The sequence below is a fragment of the Zalophus californianus genome, chromosome 13 (assembly GCF_009762305.2).
Source record: "Zalophus californianus isolate mZalCal1 chromosome 13, mZalCal1.pri.v2, whole genome shotgun sequence".
In the NCBI taxonomy this organism is placed as follows: Eukaryota; Metazoa; Chordata; class Mammalia; order Carnivora; family Otariidae; genus Zalophus; species Zalophus californianus.
In genome coordinates this window covers 84,722,020-84,740,254 of record NC_045607.1, presented here as the reverse complement: position 1 = coordinate 84,740,254, position 18,235 = coordinate 84,722,020, and the positions used below count along the sequence as shown (strand labels likewise).

The window sequence follows — 18,235 nt, the reverse complement described above, 5'->3', positions numbered from 1 at the left end:
AACATGGCCCTACTTATCACTGTAGATGCTGTGTTTTCCAATGGTAAAGCCTCTGTCTTAGGTAAAGGTTTTGTTCACAGTTTACCCTTTACTACTAGGGTGGGAATCTCTATTATTCAGTTCTAAGGGACAAGGCATTTCAGAGAGTAAAAATCATAATAATAATAAAAGTTCTGTTGCTTTTGCTTAGATTTATAGTGGGGCCATTTATGTGGGTGAATGTCTGACCTTTCCTATTCCACTACCAAGGGAGCTGCTGAGTTGCTGGGGAAGGAGCGGAGCACTGCCAATATACACTGAGCTGTGGGGACCCAGTGAGAGCTAGAAACATATCAGCCCTAATTGCCCATTCCCCTTGAAATGGTGGCTTTGATGATACTGCATACCCAAGGCATAATCCTTCCACATGGTATAGGATGCACATGAAGCACTGATGTGCACGTTCCAAGTTTCTCAGGCTAACAACCCATGATTTGGGATCCTGCTAGCTGAGTGCGCCAGTAACCAGGCCCTGGACCACCATTACCTCAGAAGTCATGTAAATTAGGCCAATTTTTGTTTCAAGCCATGTGTGAGAGAATGGCCTTATCCCTGGGTAACTTTGTCTAAAAAGAGGATCTGTTTTTGTAAAGATTTATTTATTTGAGAGAGAGAGAAAATGAGTGGGAGAGGCAGAGGGAGAGAGAAACTCAAGCCGACTCCACGCTGAGCTCAGCCGAGAGCCCAATACGGGGCTCGATCTCACAACTCTTGAGATCATGACCTGAGCCAAAACCAAGAGTTGACGTTCGGTCAACTGCACCACCCAGGGGCCCCTAAAAAGAGCCCAGCCTTTTCTGATCACAGAACCTGAGGTTTTTTCCCTACAGGTGTATCTCCAAGGGCAGACCCCAGAAACTAGCATTTTGAGGCAAATGAGGAGTTTATCAAAATGTAGGTTTCTTTGTCCCCCCTGAGATCTGGTGAACCAGAATCTCTTGGAGGAAATGAGGGTGCAAGGTCTCCCAAAATCTGCATTTAAAACAAGCTCCCTGAGGGGGCACCTGGGCAGCTCAGTGGGTTAAGCGTTTACCTTTGGCTCAGGTCATGATTTCTGGATCCTGGGATAGAGCCCCGAGTCGGGCTTCCTGCTCAGCGGGAAGTCTGCTTCTCTCTCTCTCTCTCTCTCTCTCTCTCTCTCTCTCACTCCCTCTCCCCCGCCCCCCACTCACTTTCTCTCTCTCAAATAAATTTGAAATCAACCAATCAATCGATCAATCTCTCTGAGTAAACGTGATGATGCACACCAGTTTCACCAGCAAGGAGACCCCGCTGAGCTGAGGTTACTTTACAGAAGATCGGGTTAAATCTCACATTAAAAGATTTGCCCACATTAAATGCAAAAGAGAAAAATACTTTGTTGCCATCCTTTTTTACCCAGGTGCTACAGACATTTGCAGAATCAATCCCAGCCTGATTCTTTCTACATGTTTGAGGTTTTACACGTCTCTCAAAAGCAAAACAGTGACAGTTAGAGACCGCAACAGATTCTGAAAAATCCCCGAGCTGATAAAATCTGGAAGGTAGAAATAAAAATTCTGCATGTCCATGTCAATGGGGAAATGGGGTCTTTAACATCACCATTGTATTTTTACTATTCGTATTTTTGACATTGTAGGTTTACCTACAAGAACTCGCTTTTTTTAAAAATCTGGTTTATTTAGCGGAGTTATAGCTGGGACAATCTCTTTGGTCCATCTTGCAGGTGTATGTTGAGATGGATACTATTTAAGACACCTGAGTGGGCCAAGTGCACTGGGCAAACACCTCAATTCTACCCGATTCCTGCTTTGGCAACGGGGAAAAACATTGCCAGAAAACTGACAATTTTCATTAAGAGAAATCCAAATGGCTCTATTTGTTTTTTTAAATAATACACGTCTCTCTCTTAGTGGCCATGTTTTCCCACCTGTGAGAACTGCTGTTGTTTATTTATTGGAAAGATCTAGAAGACTTGGTGGCAAAGTGACATCATAAGGGAGAATCCCTCCAATCCCGAAGAGCATAGTTATCGCACCTACGAGGGGCCTGATGTGCATCCTGTGGGAGTGACTGAGTGCCTCAGACAATAGGGTGATTTCCTGAGCAACGCGGAGGAGACTAGAGGCCACTTCCACTCAGTCCCAGTGCTCAAGGGCCAAAAGGCTCCCACTTTCAGGCTGGCTTGCAAGGGTTAGAGGCTGCCTTCTGTAGCCCAGACTTGACACAGAGCTGATTTATGAGCTGCTCATCTCCCTGCACAAGACAAAAGGCCCTCACTCCCCTCTCCCTGTTGGTAGAACTGGCTAGGGGGAGGGGCTACCATATCAAGAGAGCCCCCACAACTGGGTGAGCGGTTCTGCCTCCTTGTGTTCTCAGGAGAGGTCTGGGGAAGCTATGCATTAGAATCACAGAAGTTTAGGGCAAGTAGGAACTTTGAGACCATTTGGTGTAACAATGTCAGTCATTTATCGGTAAGAACTCAAACTCCCAGAGAAGCTCCCAGGGTTGAAATACAGCCTTGAATTCAGAGTCCAGATGCCCTGATTGCAAACTAGGTGCTGCTTGAGGGGTCCATGAATTGACTTCAAGAGATGGATGACCCTCCTAATGGGGGTATGAAAAAATATGATGCTTATATACTGTTGCCTAGACAGGGCATTTACACCTGAATATTTTCAAGAGTCTATGATTTGAAGTTGGAAGAATTCTCGAAAGTAGCAGTCTGCAAGAGAGGCATGCAAACATTCCCGACTGGATATGCAATACAATCTATTCATGTGCTGGAAGAAGCTACCGTAATTTATTTCGATTTATTTAGTTTATACGTTTCAATGTCTCATTTATGTATATTTGATAATGTATATAATATTTTGATCTGCATGTATAAAATTAATACATGTATACAGAGGCGATAGGATTTCTTCCGACTCTAAAAGTAAACAATCAAAAAAAAAATTTTGGAGATAATTGCTGTAAAGTAGATTTGGCAAACAGTTGGCCCACCAGATCAATCCAGTTGGCAGACATTCAGTTGTAGAATATTCAAAAAGGAAATGAGAAGGTATTTAAGAAGTCAGGAAATCACGCAGAAAAATCTGAATTTCCAGCTTCTCTTGAAAAAGCAAAAACAAAAACAAAACAGACAGTTGGCCAAAATTGGCTTGTGTCCTTGGATGGCAAGAACTGGCCCTCGCCAGCAGTGGGTACCCCCTTAAAATAGTTCGCTAGAGTCACACTTCTCTCTGGTCCTCTGTGGTCCCCTGGCACTGAGACTGGGTTTTAGTCATATTTAAGGTTGTATTTCAATAGTTAACAGTTTCTGGGGGGGGGGGGAACCACAAAAGCTCTAATATGTAGCATTTTCTGATTTCTATGTTGTAAATATCCCACCATGGCCAATTTCAAGCTATGGATGGACGTGACATCACTGGACACAGAGCTGGGAAGAGAAAGGCACCATCAGCTCTCATGAATTAGTCAGCGCAGACTCGAGTACACCATTCACTCCTTTTCCGTTTTTTTCCCTGCAGAGCTTTCCGTGTTCCTTTTGTAAGTATGCCGTTTCACTCAGTTACCTTACGTGACTAACTTCACGGTGTGCCTTCCCTGTGACAGAGGAGGGACTGTCCAAGGCTTGGGAGAAATAGAATCTGGGTCTAGCTGACTCCAAACTCTGCTCCTCTCGCCACGTCACAACCACACACTGTTATAGTGGCGCTGGAAGACCCTCCCCATTCAAGCTCTGTCTATAGAGATGCAGTTTATATATAAAAGGCAAGATAAATCTCTGTGCAGTGGTTAGTATGTTCACTGAGACTTACTTCAGGGTCAGCACCTTGACCAGTATTCTGTTGCCCAGATGTTCCTTAGGACATTCTGGTACCGGACGTATTTCCACGGCATCCTCCTATTATTAATCACATGGTAAAGAAATCATGAGTGAATTTCCATGAGGGCTTCTTGGGCTGGAATGAGTCCAGGGAAGGGAGAGCTGCCGCCCAGAGCTCAACCTGCATTTGCCTTAGTTCTAATAGAGGGATAACACTTTGATTTTTATAAGAGAGTTTGTTATTCAATCCCAAGCTTCAAAGTCACCTTGACCACAAACAAATTCTACTTTTGGAAAGCGAGGCATTTAAGACAAAGAGACAGAGGGAGGAAGGAAGGAAATGGGAATATGAATATGACTGAGTAACATCCACCAGATGGCATTGCAAAATCTTATACCTATTGTTGGTATTGTTGGCTTCTCTTTTTTCTTTTTTTTTTTTTTTTTTGGCTGCTCTAAGTACACATTCAGAATATTTCTCCTGCCAAGGTTTTACTATTAAATAGTGAATTTCAGACTTGAAGCCTGAATCAAAATAGCTCACAGCAGGCTGTATGTAAACCATCAATACTTATAATAGAGTGTCTTTCTCAGTTGACCGTTTTCTCAAACAGGTTTGAGGTTGAATGTATAGGTTCTACACATACATATCCAGCTAGAGCTTGCTGAAGTTCTAAGTACAGGAAACTAAGAACATTAGTAATGACTTAGCAATGACAAATACAACTTTTTTTTTTTTTTTAACCACATTTGGGACTCTATTTTACCCCACTGGGACTCAAGACTTAAAGAGAAACATCAAGTCCCTAAGGTAACTTTTAACATTCAAATCTGAACTATCACAGGATCTTAATTATATTCACGTATGCAAAAATAACAATGCAAAGCCCTGACAACTTTAATTCCTGCTCTTGTGGACTATCTGAACACTGGTGGTCTGCAGTTCACAAGGGTCCAAAGAATAGAGTCGGGTCTAATTATATTTTCCTGGGCTGTAAATGATGGGAGCTCCCCCCACAAATACCCCACAGCAATGGTAACATTTTTAGAAGTAACAGTAGAATCCACCTTCCCAGTAACTCTGCACCCAGATTGGTGAAACAAAGTGGTAAACCCACCTCTACTCTAACCTCTATTGTCCAAGGCCCGATCCTGTATTGATCAGAGGGCCATCCTGTCCGGTGGAAGGGCTGAGCTTTTTTCAGAGGAGGCACTGCTTGATGCCCACACTGAACTCAGCTCCCTCAGACCAAGCTCAAATCACTTGCAGGGTGATCAGAGTAGACACATCAAAAACGGAAGCCCCCCGCCATTGGAGAAGAAAGTCAACGTACATTCATGCGTTTCTAATGCTACCTCTCTGGTCTGGATTCGAACCTTGGGGATCCTTTGTTAAAAGCTTTCCATTTGGAAAATGTAAACATACACAAAAGTAGAGAGAAAAATCTAATGAACCACCTTTACCTATCATGTAGGTTTCAACGCGTTCAACTCGTGGGCAATCTGGTTTCACCTATATTCCCACTTACTACCTCTCTCCACTCAATAGTGGATTGCTTGGCACAGCAAAGCCCCAGACATCATATAACTTCATCTGTAAATCTCTAAAAGATAGACTTTTAAAAGTGCACAGCTGTAATATCATGATGATTCTTAAAGATTAATAGTAACTTCTTATTGTCATTAAATATTTAATCAGTTCCAAATTTCCCCACTGTCTCCATTTTTTTTTTGGCAGGTAGTTTGTTAAACCATGATCCAAACAAGGTTTACATATTGACGCATTTCCTAAGTCTCTTCTAATCTATATGCATTTCTTGAGCCTTTATAATTATCTGAAATTGGAACTAGTTCCTAGAGAAGAATATGAAGTTTTAAGTGGATGTCTGTTCTATCTTCCTGAGTGTATATATATATATTTAGAGACAGAGACAGAAAGGGAGGGAGAGAGATAGTAAGAGAGAAAGACAGACAGTAGGAAAGATGTTCTTCTATCAGTTGATCCAGTGGAGCCTGAGGCCAACCCTACATCTGCTTGCCCGTGATGGCATTATGTGAACAGATAAATCTCACCCCCCACCACCACTTTTTTTTAATTGATTTTTAGTTGGGTTCTGTCACTTGCAGCCTAGGGAGTCTGAATGCAAACTCTTCTGTGATCTAAAGGGTAGTGGCATCTTTTTAGGGACCAACACATAGGATGCCTTTCACAGAACCGAGAGTGAACTGGGGAAAGAACTCACCACACAGACGCTTGGTGGTTACGTTCTACTTTTACCTCTTCTGTAGGCTTAGTCATAATTTGGATATAATAGTTCACCTCTCTTCTCTTCTCATTCTCCTCACCAGGAAATAAAGTCATGGTAATATTAAATAGTTTCATTAATGTGTTCCCCAAAAAAATCAGCAGGGGCGATCACCTCAAGGTAGCCAGAAATTTACTGTTCTTCCACAGGACTATCTTTGGAGAAAGTGCAAATTACAAGGACAAATGCCATTTCTGTGTGGATGAACTTCAGAATCTTAAAGGCTGGTACAGGGGCCCTCCAGCATTTTAGACATACCAATTTACAAATAATTGGTACAATAATTACAAAGCATTCCTCTCCACTCAATAAAGCAGGCCTATTAGGACCTTTGCTAGATTATAACTTTCAGTCCCAATCGAGTTTCTGCCTTGTTTCGGAGACCATAAAACAAAGTTCCTTCCACAGAGTCTGTGATTCTTCTTGCAATCAATGCAAGACTGGACACCCTCCCACTTAATCCCCCGAGGGGGACTTCAGTGAGCTGATGTCTCACCAGACATGACCTCCCCACCCTTTGTTTTCTCTCTCCCGCCATCCACTTGGGGACACTTTCTTACTTACGGGCGCCTCCACCACGGAACTGGGAAGAAAAGGAATGTAAGTGGAAGTCAAATCTGTCAGATTAACATTTCTTGACAAAGCTGGTAAAAAAAAAATTTAGTTTTATATGGAAACTGAAAAGTTGTGATATATAATGTGGTTGCTCATATCATCTTTGGATTTCAGTTATGTGTGCTAATATACCAGGCAGTCCTGTGTAGATACATAAACAGGCAAACATAAAGTCTGAGGTTAAGAGGCTGGGATCCCCATTCTGTACTTCAATTTTCCTGTTGAATCTTGAACAAGTTCCTTAACCTCCCTGACTCTTACTCTGCAACCTGAAGAATGGAGGTGATGACACTGCCCACATTATTCATATTTATTTTTAACCTGCCTCATTCAGAAAAGAATTTGAGGCCGCTGCAAATGAAATAAATAGGTGAGAAAATCAAGGGGGCTGGAATATAAGGAGAAGAAAGAAAAAAAGGAAGAAAGAAAGAAAGGAAGGAAGAAAGAAAGAAAAGAAAAGAAAAGGAAGATTTAGTAGCAGCGAACAGAAATTTGACCCTAAGTAAAGACTTTAGGAGAGCAGATTACAAGACGCTCATAGTCTCCTAAGTGTTCCTATTTTCCCAGTGGATGCAACTTCTTCTCTGTCCGAAGGCTTGACAGATAATTCCCCTCTGGATCCTCATTGAGGCAGATGCTCGGTGAGGAATAGGTCTGTGTCCTCAATAATATTTGCACAGTGGACATGATATCACAACTCTTGACTGCTGCCTCCCTTACTATGCTTTTGCTGCCCAGTGGTAAGCTCATCCCAGGGTAAGTCAGCAAATACAATGCCCAGGGCTGGGGGATTCACAAGGTTTAAGAAGCCTGCTCCCTGATGGTCTTCCTGCTTGATCTGAACATTAAAAAATTTCAAACATGTAGAGGCATGGATGGATGGTTTATCTTTGAAGCAAAAATGCTCCCTAAATCGTGTATCTTGCAACTGAAATTTCAATAAAATTTGGACAGCAGAGCCTATTGCTGTAGCCAGTTTTGGCAAGAACCAGAAGCAAAGACATTCTGACAGAGGAAAGACAGAGAGCCTCCTATTAAGTATGAGGAGCCTAAACAGGCTTGAATAATGGTCATTTCTCATCCCATCCATCCAAAGTACCCCAGGGAGTGACCACAAGGCAAAGCCTAAATGATCAAACTGTTCTCGGTCAGCTCCAATATATAAAGAAGTGGACAATCAGGATCCTGAAGTTGATGCACTAAAAGCATAACCATGATCACTTTAGACTGGAATGTTTTCAAAGCAATTCTCTTCAGGTTATTCATAGATATTATTTTTAAAAAGATCTTAACACTTGAGGATATCAAAGTTCAAGTAACACACACCTTGATGGATGATCCACAAAACATACCCCCAAATAACTGAATGGTTTGACTCACTGAGCGAGATCACTGCATGCAGACCCTTGAAATGTTGTGAGGATTAAACGAGACAAAATCAGTGAAAGTGTTTTGTAGAGAGCAATGAAAATCCTGGTGGTTATTACCACAATCTCATTGGCAGGACTGATCAATAACCGACTTTGCTATCCTGTTGGATAAGTGAAAAGAACGGCCCAGAAATCATACAATTAAGCATCCTGACAGCGCTAGCCGGTCATGACAAACGGTAATACTCTCCTGGAGACTCTGTTTCCTCCCTGAAATTCTCCAGCATGGAGAGGGTCGCACCCACCTCGTCCACCGATGGGTACAGGGCAAAGAGCTCCGCCTGCCGATTGGTCCTCCGGGCCTCTTCATTCTGCTTCTCGAAGTCCTCGGCACTCACTTGTTGCAGGAGGTTCTCCAGCTGCTGATCAGGCTGCAGGCTGCGGAGGTCGAAGCCACACGCAGTGAGGGGCCCTTTCCCAGACACGTCACACAGCACGTTTAAGTGGCGGGGGCGAGCCTGCAAGAAGAGACCCATCTTGTGACAGAGATCGTGGGTCTAAAATGAGAACGAAAGCACCCGCGATGTCTCACCCCTGCACCCACGTGGGATTACAGAATCGGGCCTCAAGTTGCTTCTAAGCAAACTGGGGGTTTGACAAAAACCACTTTGCTTCCTGGCCTGAATATCCTAAAATTAAATGTCTCCTTCCCACCTGGAAGCAGGTAATTACTCATCAGATGTGGATAAACCGGTTCTTGAGGAAAGGCTTGAAAAGAGCACTGTGTTCCTATTAGTTCGGGGCATGTTGTTTTCCGGAGATTGGGAGCCAAGTCTCTTGGGAACCTCGCTCATGTCTCACGCTCAAGCAGAACAGAACTGGAAGAGGTTTAACAGAGAGGAGTCTGCACGGGGGTATTTAGGGATCTCGTCCTAATCTCAATTTCAGAAGCTGGTTTTTGAAACTGGAAAATAAGATGACCTGAGAGAAGCCTTCCAAATTAAACCTTATATAAATTCCCAAACTGAATATTATGCTTCTGAAGACAGAGATGTGGGGCTGCGAATACTCTTCTTTAGTAACAGTTATAGGAAAAAGCGCCAGAACAAAAAGCAGAAAAGCCATTTGCTATTCAAGTAGTGTCCACTTTTAGTGGCAGTGTGTTTGAAAAAAGAGTCTGAAAGCTTTCACAAAGCAGATGCTTTATTCCATTAGGAACATTTCAGTAATGGGGAATGGTAAATCCAACCAAAGACTTGGCAAAGACTATATAACCACAATCGATGATACCTCATAAGAATATAGATGAACTATTATAATAATGGTAAAATGTTATCCTAAAGTTCTATTGAATGGACATGCTACTATACAAATTCTCTGTAATATATCCTCCCTGTGACATCCATCTACCCTATAAAAGTGCTACTCTGCTAGATCATAAATTTTACCTAACCAAATGTGCTAGCAATAATCAATATTAGTACTTTAATTACTGATACTTTTTTTGGCTTAGAATTTATGAGAGCCTTGGGAAAATGAATTTACCAAGTTTTTTGAAAGAATGTCTCTCTCTCTCTCTCTCTCTCTCTATATATATATATATATATGGATATATCCATATATATATATATATATAAAATCTCCAGAATTCATCCTAAGGGTATAACTGGACAAGTGAGCAAGGATTGTGACGACAAGAGCAGCTCTGGAACACTGTAGTAACAAAATAACAGAAAATGTCTAAATACCCCCCAAAGAGGTAGCATTAAAAGATTTGGGAACTTTCATCTAATGGAATGTTATAAAGCCATTTAAAGAAAACCCAAGTAAACATGTATTCACTGGAAGAGAAAGATGATCACAGCACAGTGTACTGTTAATATGAAAAAGGAAGGTATACAGTATTATGTATAATATAATCTAATTTTTATGGAATATATGTGTACCATGGAGTTGCATCATCTATGTATTGAACTTACATAAATTCAGGAACTTGGCCTTCCCATCCCCCTCAGAAGGTGCCTTGCAAGAATGGGAGTGACATGGAAGATGTTGCTGGTTGTCTCACTGTCTGAGCATCTCTGCATAGTGACTGTTAGTCTAACACTTAAAAACATACACTTGCATAACTTGGCTCCACAACCCAGCTGAGGACTTAATTGAGTACCGTTAGTATGCTGAATGAGTGCCCTTCATGGAGCTCAGGGTCATTTACCTATTCTCTCTCAGCTCCAAATTTTATACTCTGCTCTCTGATGCTGGGCCTGGCACTCAGCAATATTTCGGCTTTGCCACCAGTCCTTTTGGGTTCTGCCAGTAGATGGCACTATAGGGAGACTGGATGGCCAGAGGCAGAAGGGACTGGCTCCTCCTTCTTCGTTGCAGTTCCTCACACCTTGGTAGTGGCCAATGGCTCTAGCCTCCAGCTAGTTTGGGCACTTCCAGAACCATCCTCCTTCTACCTCCTTGGAAGTACCAGCACCAGCCAGACAGTCCCCCCTCCTGAGAGGTCCAAGTTCAGACTCCCAGACGCCGTGGGATCTTTCCTCTGAGATCCCAAGACACCACCTCCAGCCAGGTCCGGCCCCCTCCCAAGAGATTTGAGTCCCAGCTCTAAGGCCACTCTTCGGAGCTTCTAGGTTCTGATAACTCCAAACTCTTCCCACCAGACCCATGGTTCCTGAGTGTGGTCTTGGGACCAGTAGCCTCAGCATCTCCTGGGAAATGCTAATTAGAAATGCAAATTATCAAGCTCCACCCCAACCTAATGAATCAGAAACTCTGGGGTGGGGCCCAGCACTGTGAGTTCAAACAAGCCCTCCAGGGATTGCAATGAAGCTTCAGTTTTAGAGCCACCGCTCTGGGCCCCAGCCCCAGGATGGCATGCTGTTTCCTACTCTTAAAATTTCTGTAGGACTTGAATTTTCCTGTTTGTTTCTCTCGGTCCTCCAAAATTGTTTAACCAATCTCTACGTTAAATTTCTTTTGTTGAGATACCTGGTGTGGCTTCTGTCTGACCAAAACAAGGAATAATTTAGTGGGTCATGATATAAAATAAAAGCTGAATTTAGTCAAAATTACCAATGAAAAATCCCGTAAAAATCTCCTACAGAGTACAGATATCCCATGCTTCAGGAAGCCCACTATATTCAGCACTGGAACTGACGGCTGATTCTTCGGTAGAGCTCAGATTAAGGAGTCAGCTGGGCAGTAGAGACCATGTTGTTGGAAAAATCGGTATTATTTTAAAACTCTCCAGTCATTCACCATTCAGTATGGTGAGATGCTTATGATGGGAGCGCCTGAAAGCTGAAAACTCTATAGATGCCCTACAAAGTTCAGAAGATGCCCTATAGAACTTGGACAAATTTCTTCCCTCTTGTTTTATTTTTCCCATCTATAAAACGGACCAAGTTGGAATAGAGCCTTAGCTTTCTAGAAAAAAATTTTTAATTGGGGTAAAATATACAGAACGTAAAATTTCCCATCTTCCATCATTTCTTAGAGTACAGCTCAATAGCGCGAAGTACCTTCACACTGTTGTGCATCCCCCAATCCCCAACTCCTTTCATCAGTACCCATCAGTGTGGCAAGTCTGTACCCATCACAAGATAATGTCCATTCCTCCCACTCCCTACAATTCCTGACAACCACCAATCTACGCTCAGTCTCTAGGAATCTGACTACTCTAGGGACCTCACATAAGTGGAATTATACCATTTTTGTTTTTTTGTGACTGGTTTATTTTACTGAGCATGTATGGGCACGAAGGGTGAGCTGGCATCGACCTAAATGCTTTACACATATTAACTCATTTAATACTCAAACAACCCCCTGTGTTAGTTACTATTTGTTGTCAGTGTTACTAGTGTTATGAACTTGAATGTTTGTGTCCCTGAAAAATTCTTGTGTTGAAATCCTAATGCCCGATGGGCTCTTGGGAGGTAGGGCCTACGGGAGGTGATCGGGTCATGAAGATGGGGCCTTCATGAATGGAATTAGTGCCCTTAAAAGAGACATGAGAAAGTTTGTTCTCTCTCTCTCAGTCTCCACTGTGTGGTGATACAACAAGGTGTCTGCAAACCAGGACCAAATCAGCTGACACCTTGACCTTGGACCTCCCCACTTCTGAACTGTGAGAAATAAATGTCTGGTGTTTTAGCTACCCCAGTCTATTGTACTCTATTATTCAGCCCAAGTTGACTAAGACAGTGCACTTCCCTTGGGGCGCCTGGGTGGCTCAGTCGGTTAAGCATCCGACTCTTGGTTTCAGCTCTAGTCATGATCTCAGGGTCTTGAGATCAAACCCCAAGTCAGGCTCTGCATTCAGTGGGGAGTCTGCTTGAGATTCTCTTCTCCCTCTCCCTCCCTCACATGAATGTGCTCTCTCTCTCACTCTCTCTATAAAATAAATAAGTCAAAAAATGCTTTAAAAAGCTTCCCCTGAAAAATTAATAAGTACTTCTTATAGAAACTGTGTAAAATTGAGAAAAGAATACTTTTTAAGAAGATACAAGAGTTCTAGTACCCAAAGGTATCACCTTCTGTATTTCTGTAGGCGTATCTTTCCTACCAAATTCAAGAGTTTGATTCTTGATTTTGGTTTAACATATTAGTATTTGCCATATTTTCAACATTCTCTTCGAAGATTTCGATGGCTATAATTTTAACAGATGCACAAAGTATATACGCTCAACTATTCCTCCGCAGAAACTCTGCCTGAGTTCTCAAACTTTCCAGTTAACCATGTTTGTCCTTTTCTAGAGCAATCACTCAAATACATTCAACATATTGTACCAGGTTCAAAACATTACTTTGTCTAGTTAGCTCAGCGGCTTCCATTTTTTCCCAAAGGGTTTAAATATTCTCAAACCTAAACTAATGTCAAAGTCAGAGAGCTGAGATTTAAAATTGGAAGAGATCGGCGCAGCCCATCATTTCCCACTGAGTGGACTCAGGTGGTAACATGACTTCCCCAAGATCACACAGCAGTTCACCAAGATGGCGGGCAAGCAGATCTCCTGAGGCACTACTCCCTTTACACCAGCTGGTCTCCATACCCAACACTCCTTTTTAATGTAAATATTTCCTAATTTCTCCTTTCCCATCCTGAAATGTCATGTACAGATGATATAACTTACTTATATACATATATTTTTTAAGTGAACTCAAAAAAAATTAACAGAACAAGGAAATAAAAGTAAAAATTATAATAAAATGAGATGGCTTTATTATCTATCATCCTTGTTTTCCAGGGGAGGAAGCCTGGAGAGGTTAATGATCCTGCCTGGGGCGACAGAGTTAGTATGTAGCAAAATCACGAAGAGAATCTGGGCAGACTGGCCTCAGTGTGGATTTTCACTCACTCCACAGCCTGCCTTAGAGGCACCACTGGGTCTCCTCAGGAATTGTTATGGGGAGAGGGCCCCCCCTCCGATTCTACCTATTTTCATTATTGAACTTGTGGGTTCTCATTTGAACACCAATTTCTGTAGGTACAAACAGGTTTGGGAAAAAAAAAAAAACCCTACTGAGTCAGACGGTAGCGTTCCTCCTACTCTGACATTCTCTGAGTCTAGCCCTTTCTCTAGTTAAAACACCAACAAAATGCCCTGGGCAGAACAGCCCAGTAACCTGGTAACCATGTTTGTTGATAGAAAATACCTGCGTGCTTGGTTCATGGCCCTCCAAGGACTCTGACTCAAATGTCTGTTTCTGAAGCGTCTTGTGAAAATCTCTTCGGGATCCAGTCTTTTTAAAGCCGCAAATCTCCGAACTTCCTTGGTTTCTTTTTTTGGTGTTATACGTAATTTGGTGAGAGAGAAAGAGAGAGAGGTACAAACGCATTAGGTTAAAAATAAAAGTAATGGCTGAGAGTAGACACAGCGCTGAAAGATCTTTGCAAAGAGAGGACCGATTGTAATTCCTCACATCTAATTATGCACCAGGCCTAATACAAGACTCTGCTGTAATGAGATACAGACTTGCCTTCTGGCTGGCTCCTTATTAAAGGCAGGACCCGTCTGGGAAAATGCCACTTCGGAGGTGTGGTCATTTCAGCTGCGGGGCATTTGGCTCCAAGCTGACGTTAAAAACTATGACCCTAAAAACTATGACCCTAGTGTTAAGAGGCTGGAATAAATCTAGCAATGTGCAGAGCTGCAAATAAAGATCGTTTGAAGATAAAAATAGAGGAAAACATTGAATGTCCCCATCAGTGATCTTCACAATGAATTAGAAAGGCAGGACATGATTAAGAAAAAATAGAAAGAAATGATGGACAGACCAAAAATCTCTGCTAACAGTCTCAATCTCCACTCCGTGCACGCCACTAAAATTGGATTCCAAAACTGTGTAGCTATGAAAAGGGTTTAAAATATAATGGCCAGCCCTGTCACTGGAGAAAGAAATTAGACCATCGTGAAAAAGGCAACAGACAGAGGCTGTCAGATACTAACTGCAGAAACCCGTTTTTATGACTCAAAGTCTTCTTGGAAGACAGGCTGCAAAGTCAACCGCACAACCACCCACCCTTTTGGTTTGATTTCTCACACTATTAGAAAAACCCCTGAGCAAGTGGGTAAAAGGATATGAAATGAGTGAGGATTTATTAGGCAGATCAAATGGCAGACAGATAAAGCAGGAGATGTGGGAGAGCTACTAGCAATGATCCACGTTTATAACTCTTGGGGAGAGTGAAATGTTGGGTTATGCACAGACTCGGTATTCAATAAATTATAGTTGATTAAGTTAATTAAAGGGGGGAAAAAAAAGGAGATGTCCCAGTGTTGTCTACAGGGAGAAAAAAGCTCTGTCCTTAGATTTTATCGTGCTCTCAAGACAAGCAATTTGAGGAAAAGGAGACAAGAAATAGCCCCCAAAGAGGGACAAGATGGGCTTGGTGACTAATTCAAGTCAACATCTGCTATAAATCGTCATCTTCAGTGTCTCTTGGCCATTTGTACTGCCCTGACCCCAAACCTGTATTCCTGGGGCTGGGTGAACAGCAGGCCAAATTGGGGAACTGAAAAAAATAAATGAGTAAGGTACACTCTGAATAAGGAAATAAGAGTAAACATTTAGAAAAGATTTCAAGAGAAATACGCAGAATAATCTCGGGCTTGGAACTCCTAAACACCAACAAAATAAATGAAATTTAAAATATCATATTGTTCGGGCGCCTGGGTGGCTCAGTTGGTTAAGCGACTGCCTTCGGCTCAGGTCATGATCCTGGAGTCCCGGGATCGAGTCCCACATCGGGCTCCCTGCTTGGCGGGGAGTCTGCTTCTCCCTCTGACCCCCTTCCCCCTCGTGCTTTCTGTCTCTCATTCTCTCTCTCTCTGAAATAAATAAATAAAATCTTTAAAATAAAATAAAATAAAATAAAATAAAATATCATATTGTTCATAAACATCAATTAGCAAAGAAGTATTTTGGAGGGACCCCTTCAAACAATTTCCCAGAAGTAATAACTACTTAAAATATTTAAGAAAATTATGTTGGTTCCAGTTGCTCTAAGTGTGCAAATGGCAGTGTTAAGAAGAGCAGATACATGTGTGAGCAAAATTTATTTTCTATTATAATATTTATTTTCTATGAACAGAGATCTTTGAGAGGGAGAGAGCCTCACATAGGATTTCATAAATCTGTTGGCTTCTTTTTTTTTTTTTAACCTGTTAGCTTTTTAAAAGTGATTCTCATCAATATAAACTTCCCCAGCAACATGCATGTGTGTGCTGGATGGGTTGCTTTTCTAGTGCATAAAATAGCTTTTGGACTCTCTCTGAGGGTTCAAAGAAAAAGCTATATGTGATATAATGTCCTGGGGAAAAAGGACCCAACTTGAAATAGTGGTAAACAGTGAGTTGTGTCCCAAGATTACTGTCGTTAATTACAATGCACCGAATCTGTGATTGTTTTTCCCGAAGAATCCAATTTTAAGGGGGAAAATTCCCAAAGGAATTAATTAATATAAATTAATTCTAGGGGTGCCTGGGTGGCTCGGTCGCTTAAGCATCCAACTCTTGATTTCGACTCAGATCATGATCTCGAGGTTGTGAGATCAAGCCCCACATCAGGCTCTGCGCCAGGCGTGGACATGGAGCCTGCTTGATTCCTCTGCCCCTCCCCACCAAAATTAATTAATTAATTAATTCTAAAATCAAATGCAAACAAATTAAAACACAAATTTCACACTTGGGCATCTGCCCTTTGCCTTTCTTGGGACGTGTACACTCCAAAGGGTATTGATGCCAAAGATTCAATGTCACATGTCTCCTCACAAGGCCACCTGCTCAGGCCACAGAAATAAAAATCAGGAAGCAGCCTAACTTAAGGCCTTGTGTGCCGTGGCAACAAGAACTATATCTGCCTTAGCTTTATTTCTTGTCTCATAAAGTATACCTATTTCTGAGTGTTTACTGACAAGTGAACAGCGCACGCGCATGCGCGTGCGCACACACACACACACACACACACACACACACACACACACACACAATCACAGCCTTACAGCCATGCACCTGCCCCCATCATCCTCAATCACTTCCCTCAGTGCCTCTGTTTCTTCACTGGTGTTGCATAAACATGAGGTGAATTCTAGGATATTTGCCCAGGTTTAAGGTTTTATGAGAAAAAGTTCATACACTGTAGCTGGAAACATTCAAACCAATTTTCTTCCAAAGATGCTTAAATCTGGAAGAAGTCAAATTTATTTGGCTATTGCTCTTTTGCTATTTTATGCAAATAGACGTGTTCTTTCTTTTTTGGTCTTCCATTGTTAGAACGTTTTCTGGAGTTATTTAAATGAACCCCAAAGACACTGACAAATGGACATTAAAAAAATGAGTCACTGAATAGTGTTAAAAGTTCATTTCATATATATATATATTCTAACTCCATATATGCACCAGCCCTCAGCATTTGGGGGATGGAAAGCATTAAGACTAACGTCTTCCATGGGTGTGTGTATGAAACCAGAGCAAATGTTTCTCCCCTTCCTCATTCCAGATTTAGCATCTACTTCCCCATTTTATCACAAAGCTCTCTTGTGGCCGCAGGGGTACAGCTGGCTGGGGGAGAGGGTAAGAGTGGCAAGGATGTAAAGATGACTCATTTTAGAAGTGCCGGCCACAGAAGGCAGAAACCACCACCGGGTAGGTAGTAAGGCTGCTGGTTGAGTGCCCCTGGCCGCCAGAAACCCCAGCCTCACTACCCGACATGGGCAACTGAGCCAAATAAAGCCATGCTCCTGTTGAGCCTCTGTGCAGACAAAAGAAAGGTACGGAAGTGGGCCAAGTGGTAGAAACACTATTCTTAAAATGAACAAACCTATTGCTTCTCAAGAGAACTGCATTCCTTTTCTCCAAACACTATTATTGTATATTTGGGAACCATCCAAAGACCAAACACGTTTTATTTCTTTTTTAAAAAGGTTTGTTTATTTTAGAGAGAGAGAGCAAGCTGGGGGAGGGACAAAGGGAGAGGGAGACAAGCAGACTTCTGCCAAATGGGAAGCCTGATTTGGGGCTCGATCCCAGGACCCTGAGATTATGACGTGAGCCAAAATCAAGAGACAGATGCTCAACCAACTGAGCCACCCGGGCGCCCTAGGACCAAACAGATTTTAAAGACCAAAGTCTTTAGAGCCAGTGTGGAGCAGACAGAATTTGGCTCTAGAGTTCAGGGCCTGGGTTCAGATGCTGCGTCCTTACATACTGGCTATGAGACCACAGGCAAGTGACTTAACCTGTCTGAGCCACAGTTTCCTCAGGTGTGAAATGAGGAATAACACTGCTCGTATTGAAAGCCCGTGTGCTGACTGGAAAACAACACACGTACGTCTTCTTCTTGTCCTTCCTCCGCTTCCCTTTCCTTCCTCTCCCTCCTGTACAACTTGGCACTAAAAACATCAGAACAAGGTAATCCTCCGTGCCTCAGTATGGGCAGTAGGTGAGGAAGCCCAGAATGGGAAGTTGGAAGGCCAAACAGGGTGAGGAGAACATGCATGGAAAAGGTCTGCCGGGCATGGAGAATCAGAACCCACATGGTGTGAGGGGGCTGCCCCCAAGCCTGGAAAAGCCTGGCAGGTGATA

General features: G+C 42.4%; 1 protein-coding gene across 4 annotated transcripts in view; it reads right to left on the bottom strand.

The window, feature by feature from the left end:
* DOCK8 (dedicator of cytokinesis 8) overlaps nt 1-18,235 on the bottom strand; it is a 220,694-nt gene that overhangs the window by 129,039 nt on the left and 73,420 nt on the right. For all 4 annotated transcript variants that reach the window (XM_027614627.2, XM_027614629.2, XM_027614630.2 and 1 more), the window contains 3 exons: nt 13,806-13,929; nt 8,447-8,659; nt 3,843-3,928 (listed from right to left, as the gene is read on the bottom strand). In XM_027614627.2, coding sequence (XP_027470428.1) covers nt 3,843-3,928; nt 8,447-8,659; nt 13,806-13,929 — 423 coding nt within the window. The remainder of the gene's footprint in view (nt 1-3,842; nt 3,929-8,446; nt 8,660-13,805; nt 13,930-18,235) is intronic.